Raw genomic sequence first — 13,047 nt, 5'->3', positions numbered from 1 at the left:
TCAAAGAGGCGGGGATGGAGCCAGTAAAGGTGAGTGTAGGTGGGGAGGTAGGGAGGGGATAGGTCAGTCCAGGGAGGATGGACAGGTCAAGAGGGCAGGCTCACCCCCATTTCCTACCTACTAACCTCATCCCACCCCCTTGACTTGTCCGTCCTCCCTGGACTGACCTATCCCCTCCCTACCTCCCCATCTACATTCACCTTTACTGGCTCCATCCCCGCCTCTTGGACCTGTCTGTCTCCTCTCCACCTATCTTCTCCTCTATCCATCTTCTATCCGCCTCCCCCTCTCTCCCTATTTATTTCAGAACCCCGTTCCCCTCCCCCATTTCTGAAGAAGGGTCCAAGCCCGAAACATCAGCCTTCCTGCTCCTATGATGCTGCTTGGCCTGCTGTGTTCATCCAGCTCTACACCTTGTTATCTCAGATTCTCCAGCATCTGCAGTCCCTACTATCTCTAGATGAACCATGTTTCTCCACTTTATACCCATGTTGACTTTTTGCATTAACATGAATTTTGGCAGGAATTGCATTGCAATAGCAGTTGCCACCCTTTTTGGTAAGAATAACAGCAAAATGGATTATTTAAATGGTGAAAAATTGCAGCATCTGCTGTGCAGAGGGACCCAAGTGTCCTTGTGCATGAATCACAAAGTTGGTTTGCAGGTGCAGCAGGTAATTAAAAAGGCAAATGGAATATTGTCCTTCATTTCTAGAGGGATTGAGTTTAAAAGCAGGGAGGTTACGCTGCAGCTGTATAAGGGGCTGATGGGGCCACGCCTGGAGTACTGTGTGTAGTTTTAGTCTCCTTACTTGAAAAAGAATGTACTGGCACTGGAAGGGGTGCAGAGGAGGTTAGCTAGGTTGATTCTAGAGTTGAGAGGGTTGTCTTATGAGGGAGATTGAGTAGTCTGGGATTATACTCATTACCTCATGATTTTATGAACTTTTACGAAGTCACCCCCTCACCCTCCGACGCTTCAGGGAGAATTGCCCCAGCCTATTCAACCTCTCCCTACAGGTCAAACCCTCCAACCCTGGCAACATTCTTGTGCACCTTTTCTGAACCCTTTCAAGTTTCATAACATCCTTCCTATAGCAGGGAAACTAGAATTGAACACAGTATTCTAAAAGTGGCCCTAACCAGTTGGAGTTAGGCACAAAAATAAACTCAGGGATTAAAAATATAAACAAGTTGAGCTACATGGCTTGTTGGGAGTGTTGTAATTTCTAAACAATTGTGATTCTTGTTATGAGCAGGTTAATTACTAGTCACACCATTCCATCAGATAGGAAGGGGATTCTGTGTGGAGTTTGCACATTCTCCCCTGTCTGCATGGGTTTCATCCGGGTGCTCCAGTTTCCTCCCAAAGATGTGCAGGTTAGGGTGGATTGGCCGTGCTAAATTGCCCACAGTGTCCAGGGATGTGCAGGTTAGGGTGGATTCGCCATGGAAAATGTTGGGTTACAGGGATAGGATAAGGGGGTGGATCTGGGTGGAATGCTTTTCCACAGGGCTGCTGTGGACCTGATGGGCTGAATGGCCTGCTTGCACACTGTAGGGATTCTATGAAAAGTCAACATTTAAATTCTTAGTTTTAAGAAACTGTTATTTTTGAGAAGGAAAGCTTGGCGGACACAGAGAAAGCTTTAACATTGAAAGTTCTTTAGAATTACTATACCATCCATCCACTTTCACTGTCACTGCACATGTCCTGCAGTTGAGGTTCAGAACTTGCCAGAGATCCAGCTTTCTCCTTCGCCTTCAACTCGCTGCTGGAAGAGAGCGTATTTGACTTCCTTTTGATGGAGCCATCTGAAAATAGGATGAGAAGTAGTCAGGAGCTAAACGGAAAACTGCAGAGCTGACAAGAATCGACTCCAATGTTCACTCAGTTGGACGCTCTAACTCACCTTTGCTTGGATTGGCTAAACTGCTGTCGTAGCCTCCGAAAGTCTCTGCTCGTCGTGGCAACGCTGAGGACCCTAAGCTGTCATCCAATTGCCAGCTTACATCAGTGGGCTGAGCAGCAATCAGATTCTGAAGGTTTTCGACTGAAATAATTCAAGGTCACGCAGTTTATACAAGGCTTGATCAGCAAAACCTCAGGTACCATCCACACACTCACTGGCCATTCCCCCTTTCTAAATAAGCAAACAAACAAACAGTCTCTTTGTACAAATGAAAAGACAGGCACTTTTCACAAAGATTGGCTGCTGGCTTCTTCCTGGTTTCTGCTCATTTGGCCTTGGAATTAACATTGTTTGTGAAAGGGGTTGGAGTGCAGCATTATACCATCAAACAAAGGCACAGGTCATTGGAGACATCACTGATGGTCCTGATCATCTTTTGTTACATTTCTAGAAAGGCAGCTGTAACTTTTACACTGAAAAAATGCAAGTGGACATCACGAGGAAAGCACATTTTTCTTTAAACCCTTGAGGCTGCGAGCAATGGTAGGCAATTCAGCTCCTTCTTCATCATTTCAATTAGATTAGATTTGGTTTCAAAACCATACCACACATTAGATGCCAGAAGTACACTGTGTGTCTCGGTCACTTGAAATTGTATTGGTCTGAAGCTAGATCCTAGGGATGAGACACATGTACAAAGGCTTTTTTTTGTTTTTAAAGATTTTCTTTAAAATTCCCAATTATGACAAATTAAAACAAATTGCTGACAGCTACACAGGGAATTAACAACACAGCACACATTTAACAGGGATAGATGTTCTATCACAGTATGAACCTCGAGGAACACAACAGGCCAGGCAGGAGCAGGAAAGTTGATGTTTCGGTCGGGACCCTTCTCCAGAAATGGGGAGGGCAAAGGGCGCTGGGAAATAAAGAGAGAGAGGTGGGTGGGGCTGGGGAAGGTAGGTGGGATGGTGATAGGTGAATGCAGATGGATTGATCAGTGGGATGTGTGGTGCAGATAGGAGGGAGAGAGGGTGGACAGGTTGTGTCAGGTCACGGAGGTGGGGTTGAGAGGGAGGGTTGGTCATGGGATGAGGCCGGGGGTGGTGAGATTTTAAAACTGGTGAATTCCATGTTTAGGCTATCAGGTTGTGGGGTCCCGAGGCGGAATATGTGGTGCTGCTCCTCCAGTTTGCAGGTGGTGTCATTGTGGCACTGGAGGCCCAGGATGGACATGTCACCCAGGGAGTGGGAGGGGGAGTTAAAATAGTTGGCAACCGGAAAGTGTTGTCATTTTTCGTGAACAGAGCGCAGATGCTGTAAAAAACGGTCTGCCCGACAGAGGCAGCCACATCAGGAGCAGCGGATACAATGGATAAGTTGGCGGACGTGCGGGTGAACACCTGTCCGATATGGAAGATTTGTTTTGTGTGTTGAATGGAGGTGAGGGGCAGGTGTGGCACCCCCTGCATTTGCAGGGCAAGGTGCTGGGGGTGGTGGGGTTAGTGGCAAGTGTGGAGCAGACGTGGGATTCGCAGAGAGAGCAGTCCTTACTAAAGGCAGATAGGAGTGGGGTCGGATTGTAGGTGGCGGAAAATGATGCACTAGATGCGGAGGTTGGTGGGGTGATATGTGAGGACAAGGGGGAATTCTGGTCTTTATTTTTGTTTGGGGCGGGGAGGGGATGGGAGGAGGTGGAGGAGGAGGAACAGTCCTTGAAACAAGAGGACATTTGGGATGTGCAGGAGTGGAACGCCCCATCTTGGGAGCAGACAAGACGGAGGCAGAGGAATTGGGAACAGGGGATCGCATTCTTGCAGGAGGGTGGGTGAGAGGAAGTGTACTCCAGGTAGCTGTGGGAGTCGCTGGGCTTGAAATTGACTTTGGTTTCAAGGCGGTCACCAGAGGGGTCCAGGAAGAAGAGAGGTATCAGGGATGGTTTAGGTGAATGTGAGGTTTGGGTGAAAGGTATTAGTAAAGTTGATGAACTGTTCAAGCTCCTCACGAGAGCACGAAGCGGCGCCGATACAATCAGTCATCAATGTCGTGGAGGAAGAGGTGGGGGATAGCGCCAGTTCCACGTATCCTATGAAGAGGCAGGCATAGCTTGGGCCCATGCGGGTGCCCACGGCCACCCCCTTAGTCTGTAGGAAGTGGGAGGAGTTGAAGGAGAAGTTGTTCAGGGTAAGGGCGAGTTTGGTTAAGTGGATGAGGGTGTCAGTGGAGGGGGACAGGTTGGGCCTGCAGGAGATGAAGCAGCAGAGGGCTTTTAGGCCATCTGTGTGGGGAATGCAAGTAGTGCAGGGATTGGATGTCCATGGTGAAGGTGAGATGTTGAGGGCCAGGGAATTTAAAATCTTGGAGGTGGTGGAGGGCATGGGTGGTGTCCCAGACATAGTTGGGGTGTTACTGGACCGGGGGGGTTAAAAAAAAAAAAAACAGTCAAGGTAAGCGGAGAGGAGTTCAGAGGGGCAGGAGCAGGCAGAGTCAGTGGGTCAGCCGGGGCAGTCATATTTGTGGATTTTAGGAAGCAGATAGAAATGGGCGGTGTGGGGTTGGGGAATGGTGCGGTTGGAGGCTGTGGGTGGGAGGTCACCTGAGATGATGAGGTTATGAATGGTTTGAGAGATGATGGTTTGGTGGTCAGGGGTGGGGTTTCAACCCATGTTCAACCCTCCCTTCTTGACCTGACACAACCTGTCCATCTTCTCTCCTATCCACCCCACCCATCCCACCAACCAATCACCATCCCACCTACCTTCCCCAGCCCCATCTCTCCTCTATTTCCCAGCTCCCTTACCCCTCCTCATTTCCGAAACGTTAGCTTTCCTGCTCCTCTGATGCTGCCTGGCCTGCTGTGTTCCTCCACCTCCACACTGTGTCACCTCTGACTCCAGCATCTGCAGTTCCTGCTACCTCTAGGTGTTTTATCAGTACGGTTTTCAACTTTATCCATTTAAAATGTTCAAACGTTTATGACGGAGCAGCACAAACCAATCCTTTGCCAGCACTTAGTGAGGTTCAGATCAGGAAGATGACAGTTAGTTTGCACAGCTAGTAGGGAGTTAGCTGAACCTAGCCAGAGTGGCAAGAGGGGAGGGCAATAATTAATCTCAGTGCACTGGGTCATAGATGGGAATGAGGAAAATCAGGTCTTGTTTTAGGTGTGAGGCCTCAGTCAAATAGCTAACACTGTTACAGCTTAAGCCGTGAGGAACAGCCAGAGAGGTGCCAGAGAATGGCTGTGCTGAAGTGTCCATATCTTTACAGCAGGAGTGCGGGGAACAGAAAAACACAAGAAAGGAATAAACAAAAAAAGTGAAGGGCTGGCATTTGACTTGTCCTTTATTATTCAAGGTGATTGGTTTTGCTATTGTACGTACAGACCTATCCTGTCCCTACAATGTTAATCAAATGATAGGATTTTATGGCACACCTGCATTCTTAAAAATCAAACTGAATACACAGACTCTGCTCGTTCCAGATACACAGCTCTAACTCACCTTCTTTCAGTGCATCATTGAGTGTGGAATCTCGCTGAGACTCCAGGCCATCAGCTCGAAGCAGCACACGTGACCTTCCTGCGTCCAGATACCCCTGGATTTCTGCTATATCACTGAAGATTTCCAGCTTCTCACTCAGAGTGCGCTTCAGCACCTCGTCCTTTGCACTCAGGCGCTCTAGAAACAGGACAGACAAGAACTTGGTGAGGAGCCATGAAACAAGGTTGCCAATCACTGCATCAGGCTGAAAAATGCAAGGCACTACCATGACCCAAAACTTGCCACTGCAAGAACCACATGTTTTTAGAATGAAAACTGGAGAAAAAAAACGAGTAAAGTTGTGGACAATGCTTGGGGTGCAGAGTTTAACCATGTGACTTCTCAGAACTCAAAGGCCAAAAGCAGGAATGTGTAAAAGTAAAGTGACCTTTGGAAAAAGGTACAGATGTTTAGAGACAGATAAAATAAATGTGTTGATTTTGCTAGCCAGGATGATGGAAGGAGCATTAGGCTACAGGTTGCCCAGCAACAGCCTTTTCATTGTTAGTTTCTGTTTTGCCACAGACTGAGGAATGGTGCAGTTGAAAAAAAGGCCTAAGAAGTCTAAAGCTGAGACAGGTCACTGTCACTTCCAGAAAAGAAAAGCCCTTAAAGTTTTGCAAGAAAGCAGTGGTCTCTCATCCAGAGTAAAAGTCAACATTCAAAGATTCTGTAGGCCAAGCTAACTCAGTAAAAAGACCTAGGTCTGATTGACTGGATATCCGAGCTAAGAATATTTCACCATCCCTGCAGGGAGAACGTGCAAACTCTACAGTCACCCGAGGGTGGAATCAAACCAGAGGCCCTGGCGCTGAGGCAGCAATGCTAACCACTGAGCCACTGTGCCACCCATCTTGTCTCAGCAATTACCCAGTCAAGCCCCTTAAGAATCCTATATGTTTTAATGAGATCACCTCTCATTCTTCTAAACTCCAGTGAATAGAAGCCAAACGTTTTTTTAAGCTTTGATCATATGACAATCCCTCAGTACAGAGATCATCCCCGTAAACTTTCTCTGAACTGTCTCCAATGAAATAATATCCTTTTGTAAATCAGGGGACTATACTCCAGACAGTGTCACCAGCACCTTGTACGGTTACAGGAAGGCTTCCCTACTCATACTCCAGCCCCTTTGATTTAAGGGCCAACATTCCATTAGCCTTCCTGACTACCTGCTGCACCTGTGTGCTAGCTTTCTATGTTTCAAGCCCAAGTCACTCTGTGTTGCAGCTTTCTGCATGTTAAGAATTCACCATTGCCTGCAGATTAGCAAGAAGACACAGAAAGAGAGTAAAAAAAGTTTCCGTTGCTCAGTAACGTTCAACAGCCCCTGAATCAAATACACTGTCGTTGTGTGAAGGCTGCACTGTATTTACCTGTGTTACCCACCATAGTCAAATAACTGGCCAACACTGTGTTTACGCTCATAGGTCAAGAATCATAGGCTTATACCCTCTCAGCTCAGGCATGGGCCAGCACCTACAATTCTGAGTCCCTAAAACACAATACTCCAATTCCCAAAACAGATTTCACCTTGATGGACATACTGAAAAAAAAACTGAAACATTAAGAAGAATGGTTTAGTCTCAGAGCTCCAGCAGCAGGATCTCTGACACTATCTTACGTTGGAGCTCTTTGATTCGAGCTGCTCTTTTCTCATCCTGTTGCTGATCTTCATCCAGGGCTGTCTCTTCTATTGGGAATCTAAGGGAAAGGAAAATCCGTTTTAACACTGGCACAAAATCAGCTAATCTTACCAGACGCAAGAGTTCTTTTTGGCAATTTCTATAAAGATATTTTAAATGAGCCTTTCATGATCTGGGACACCTGCTCAAAGCATTCCACAAACAACAAAATGCTGTTACTTTTTCTATTATTTGGTCACAGGAAGTGGGCATTGCTGGCAAGATCATTATTTCCTATGGTACATCTAGAGTCACGTGCAGGTCCTGAAGAACGGTAGTAAGCCAGATGGGTTTTAAATGACAATTGACACTGCATGGTTGCCATTATGGTGAATTTCAAACCTATGTCCCCAGAACATTAGTCAGAGATTTTGGAGCTCAAATCCAGTGACATTAGCACCACACCACCACCTTTTCTACCGTAATGTTGGAAAAAGGAACCAATTTGCATTCAGCAAGTTTCTGGAAACAGCAATGTGATAATGACCAGGTAATACGTGAATGATATTGAGAACATTTTATAGATGCCACATAGGAGAAAACAGAATATGGGGTTTGTAAGAGTTACTGTGCCAAGGGCCTAAGACAGAAAAAGGGGAGGAAGAACTGCTCAAGACAGCAATACTAGCAATTTAAAGTAAAAGTACTAGTTTTAAATACGTCACTGTGTATATCAGAAGGGCAAGAGATTACAGGGTGGATTGGAAATGAGCGAAGAGACTCCTATGGGTTGGCATTACTCTCTATCAAATGGAGTCACCATAATACATACAATGCTGGAACTTAGTGACAGGGAGAAGAGTTTGAACTGCAATGCTACCTGTCTATTGCATCCCGGATTACTGCCATCCAAGTGTTACGCTCCTCCTTGGAATTGGTGTGGATCTCATACATCTCAGGGCCTTCATCAGAAGCACTAATGAGGAACATTCCTTTTTCTTCGTTGGCTACTTCCCTGACAATGAGCTTTTGCAACGAAATGCCAGCTGGCTTCTGGTCCTGGGAAGTTGGGAGATACAGATACCAAGTTAAAGCAAATGTAAAATGATTCAAAACAGCCAGTAAACAGAACCTTCTTCTTAATGTGTTTTTCTTCTCATCTTTCACCCCTTCAATCTCCAGTCAAACCTGGTTTCAGAGAGCAACGAGTTGGCAGCTTCACCTCCTATACCACACAAAAGAGTAGAATACCGAGTTCACCCTCTGTGACTCATCTCAGAATGTGGTCATTTTAACTGACCACCCAGCTGGCTTCCACCAAATGGACAGGGTTAACATCAACACTTTACTGACTGGGTTTATCAAAGGACAAGTGCCAGAGGTCTGTCAGTATCCAAGAAGCCATACTCCAGGTGGGACCGACCCAGTTCCTTCAAGAGGTCAGGATGCAAAGAACAGTGCTGATGGCTTGCACGCTCATGACTTACACCCTCAGTTCATCACCAAATGGGCAAATATGTGCTAAGAGGCTGTCCTTTTCAGTCTGCACTTACCACTGTAGCAAATGAGTATTTCTGATCCTTTTCCTGAAGTAACAGGATCACATCTGTCAAAACGAGGGCCAGAATATCTAAGAAATGGAACACAAACATGGATTAATAAAATAAAAGGTAAAGGCACCATAATCCTACGGTACCATAAAGCTGCTCTATCAAAGACACAATTAGTGGTAGTTTAACCTGAGGGTCACCATGCCTCAGGCAAGTGGAGACTCTGAGAAAGAGTCCTTCATGGTAACCTCAGCCAGTGCAGGAATTGAACCCCGCAGTGTGTCACTTCACATTGCAAACCAGCCATCCAACCAACTGAGCTAATCAACATACCACACACATCAAAAAAAACAACTTAATATCTTTGCTTCCCAATTTCAAACTGATAAAGACAAATTCTTCAGGGATTTCAAGCTCGCCCCAAACTGGGTTTCCAAGAATATCTATGTAGTTTCCCTTGAAAAATTATAACCTATCATCATGATGCACCAGCTCTGATGCAAGGTCATCAACATGAAACATGAACTCTGCTCCCCTCTCCACAGATGTTGCCTGATCTGCTGAGTACTTTCAGCATTTTCAGATTTGTATTTCAAATTTCCTTCAGCTGCAGTATTTCACTTTTGTATGGGTCTCACTTTTAATTCCACTACACAGTACATTTATTAGTTTGATATTCAACTTGAATTTGCAACTAATCAATACCCACGTATAAACTATATTAAGACATTTTTTACGTCAACAGATTTTTCTATTTGCTGTTATCTGCCAATGGTCAGCCCACTGTGTAAAGCAACCAATTGTGGGCTGAAATTGTTTTATGAATTTAACTATAATGAATGCTGGACTAATTTTGAGTGAGTGCACCATTAAGCAGTGCTAACCCCAAAAATTAACAGCAAATTATCCTTTTCCTGTTCGGGTGAACATTATGTTAAAAAGATGCTCTAGGCAGCTAATATTTGTTCCAAATGGCCAAACAGCACAGAAGGTGTTCATTCAGCCCATCAAGGCCACGCTGGTTCTTTGTACAGCAGTCCAGTCAGTCCTATTCTCCTGCTCTATTCCTGTATTCTACAAGTTTATTTCCCTCAAGTGCCTATCTAACTTCTGTTTGAAGTCTCTGATTGCCCTCAGCTCACACCATTCACAGGAAGCGAGCTCCAAGTTAATACCATTCACTGCATTAGAAAGCAAGTTCTTCCTCATGTTCCCTCTGCATCTCTTGTTCACACCTTAAAAGTTTTAACTGCCGATCCTTGTACCATTAGCTAATATAGTACACATCATGGCCACAGTGTCTGCTCAAGTATCAGGTCTTTTGATTGAACAGAACATGGGAAAGTTGATATATAAAAATAATGTTGCTTTTTTTCCTCCCTACTTTGCAGATTGTGCAATTCCACAACATTCACATCCCAGCAACGTCTCCAAGTAGAATTTTACTACTCTTTAAAAGACTGCACTCTGCTTCTTCCTGTTAATGACCTAATTACTGTCTGTAACATCTTTGCTACCTATCAATTTTAGCTTGCAAAGAAACCACAAGTTGACATTTTCTCATCAAACATTACGTCACAGTGGTTAGCCCTGGTGTTAAAATAATGCCAAAATGTCAGGATACTATACAATATAGTGCTAACCATCAATTTGAGACTTGTCATTTATCAGTTTTTTTTTCCTGGATTCTGTTTCAGTAATTTCCGATCATTAGGATCAGGAAAACAAGGCAGCAGTTACTAGCCCAGATTCAGTTGTCCTCTGCTTTCACTCTTGTTGCTGTCACATACAGGCTACCTGTTCTCATTACAGCTGTGGAACAGAAATCACAATCACAAAGGCTTTTCTACCTTTTAGTCGTCCAGATGCAGCCTTCCAGCAGACCACTCCTTCGTACAGAAGTCTCCTCTTCGATCTCAGCATGTCTCCCTTACGGAAGGCATCTCCACTCTTGAGCTTGGCTATCGACTTGGGTTCCATTCGATTTGCAATCTCCTTCAAACGCCGAGCTTTCTCACAAACACTCACCCTCTCATCCACCTCTGTTATTGTGTCCTTTATCAGAAGCAATGCTTTGGTCAATTCTTCATGATCCTCTGAACCAGCTTTGAAAACACAGGAGCACGAGTCAGACTCAAGACTGCATACCAGCTGAAGTTGCTATTTGTAGGGTACAATTCCCCATTTATTTACTTCTCCTCACATTGCTCAATAGCTACAAAGCCAACCAGTCTCCCCCATTCAAGCTTCCTCTTTGGAATGGCATACCACAATTAGGCAATGCAGCCTGTGCCTGCAGTTCACCCACTCCTTTTTTTCTGATTTCAATTAGAGAACAAACATCTTTTGGGTGGAACCTCAACATTTTCCCCACAGCCAGTGTGAAAAAGAAACATGGTGAGACCCTCGGTTCTATTCAGTAGCTGGTTTTAATGAATCTTTGTCATACAGGGTATGTATCTACATCCCAATGCCAGTCTTTGTAGACTAGTGAAGGGAAAAGGACTAACACTGAAACCTGGCTGGGACAACAACTTGGATAGTTGCGCAGGCTGTGAATAAAGATAGAGACACACTTGGGGCAACAAGATGCTAGAAAAGAATGAGTTCAGAGTAGGAAACAAAATGCGAATCTTCACTTTAACACAAGAGGGGCACAAGAGTCAAAGTATGAGACACACGAAGCCGACGAGGAACAACCGACGTAACTTCAGCACGATAGGAACATAATGGAGGTTGTAAGACAGAAGGTTTGTATTATTGAGATGCATACTGCAAAAATTAAACCTTGCAATATGCCAGCTACACAGCAAAGACTGTCTCATCTCACTTGCTTTTCGAAATAGAGTCAGAGTCATACAGCATAGAAACAGACCCTTCAGTCCATGCCAACCAGGTTTAACAAACTAAGTTAGTCTCATTTGCCTGCATTTGGCCCATATCCCTCTAAACCTTTCCTATGTACCTGTCCAAATGTCTTAATGTTTCAACTATACCTACATCTACCACTTCCTCTGGCAGCTCATTCCACATACGAACCACCTTCTGCGGGAAAAGTTGCTCCTTAGGTCCTTTACATCTTTCCCCTCTCACCTTAAACCTATGCCCTCTAGTTTTGAACTCCCCTGGCTTAGGGAAAAGACCTTTGCTGTACCCTTTATCTACGCCCTCATGATTTTAAAAACCTCCAAGGTCACCTCAACCTCCAATGAATCAGGGAAAGAAATGCCTTTCTTTCCAACCACTTCTTATAACCCAAACCCTCCAGTCTGAGTAACATTCCTGTAAATTTTTTTTTGCACCCTTTCCAATTTAATAATATCCTTCCTATAGCAAGGCAACCAGAACTGTATGGAAATGCAGAATGCAACAACTTTACTAACGAGGTGCGGAGTGACTGCTTCTACACACTGACATACCTTCAGTATTCTGAATAATCCTTTCCACCAGGACAGGGTACTTAGTTATACGCTGAGTGACCAGTAAAATGCACTCCTGCACTCCAAGACGCCTCACCACAGAGTAATTACTTAATTTCTGGAAAAAGAAGAAATGTGAAATTGCTGAGCCAAATGGCCTATATTTACAGTTATAAAAAGAGTGAGGGTTTCTTTTTAAAAAGAAAAAGGGTATCATTTTCCACGGTAGGAAACTGGGATGTGCAGTACGTTTGATGTTCACGTGTCTTCTTGCAAGAGTACGCACCTTGATTAGATTTTGGAACTTCTTGTTCTGCTGGTACATCTCTTTGTAATAATTCACTGCCTCGTTGTGCTGACCACAGAAATTCCCATATTGCACCTTCATTTCCTCTCCACATTCACCTGAAAACTGAGGCAAAATATATTTGTGAACACTGCAAAAAAATTATTTCAGCAGATTACCTTTTTAACAGGGTTGATGACACATTTTTTAGAAGAATGGCTGTCATGGAGAATTGGACATTTCTCTCCTCCTGGGGCTCAGCATAGTTTGGGTAGAATGTCCCAAGCTCTCGCAGGGCGGATTTAGCACAGATTTGATATCAAAGTTCTCTCTACACTAGCCCAAAATAGGATAGAGCTACAAGTTTTCTCCTTCCTACTTCAGCAGGGTGGTACTTACCCATTTCCTGCAATCACTGTGGGGGTCTTCCTAGAGTGAGAATTGTGATTCAATGGAATAAAGGTCACTTTTGTACTTAAGTCCACCTCCATGTGAAATTAGAAAGATATTGTCCAAAACTTGTTCTCTGAAAGATGTTACTTTAAATTTTTGATCAAACCAACATCAGGCCCAAAAGCAAAACATTAACAGCTATGGTGTAAAAGTTATTTTCATAATTTTGTCTTTAATGCCTCTTTTGTAGATTTACACCCAGAAGTCAAATGTGCTTTTGCAGCTTTCACGAATCTACAGAATAAAATTTGAAGAC

The 13,047-nt window shown here is 44.4% G+C and overlaps 1 protein-coding gene across 1 annotated transcript in view; it reads right to left on the bottom strand.

Moving 5' to 3' along the window:
* arhgef18b (rho/rac guanine nucleotide exchange factor (GEF) 18b) overlaps positions 1–13,047 on the bottom strand; it is a 229,805-nt gene that overhangs the window by 63,152 nt on the left and 153,606 nt on the right. The window contains exons 20-28 of the mRNA XM_048613939.1: positions 12,339–12,464; positions 12,053–12,170; positions 10,484–10,738; positions 8,637–8,713; positions 7,964–8,142; positions 7,083–7,162; positions 5,420–5,596; positions 1,914–2,054; positions 1,682–1,815 (exon numbers count right to left, since the gene is read on the bottom strand). Of these exons, the coding sequence (XP_048469896.1) occupies positions 1,682–1,815; positions 1,914–2,054; positions 5,420–5,596; positions 7,083–7,162; positions 7,964–8,142; positions 8,637–8,713; positions 10,484–10,738; positions 12,053–12,170; positions 12,339–12,464 (1,287 nt within the window). The remainder of the gene's footprint in view (positions 1–1,681; positions 1,816–1,913; positions 2,055–5,419; positions 5,597–7,082; positions 7,163–7,963; positions 8,143–8,636; positions 8,714–10,483; positions 10,739–12,052; positions 12,171–12,338; positions 12,465–13,047) is intronic.

This window comes from Rhincodon typus, chromosome 29 (genome assembly GCF_021869965.1).
Source record: "Rhincodon typus isolate 14 chromosome 29, sRhiTyp1.1, whole genome shotgun sequence".
NCBI classification, from domain to species: Eukaryota; Metazoa; Chordata; class Chondrichthyes; order Orectolobiformes; family Rhincodontidae; genus Rhincodon; species Rhincodon typus.
Note: the sequence above shows the minus strand (reverse complement) of the source record. Positions and strands in the feature narration are given on the sequence as shown.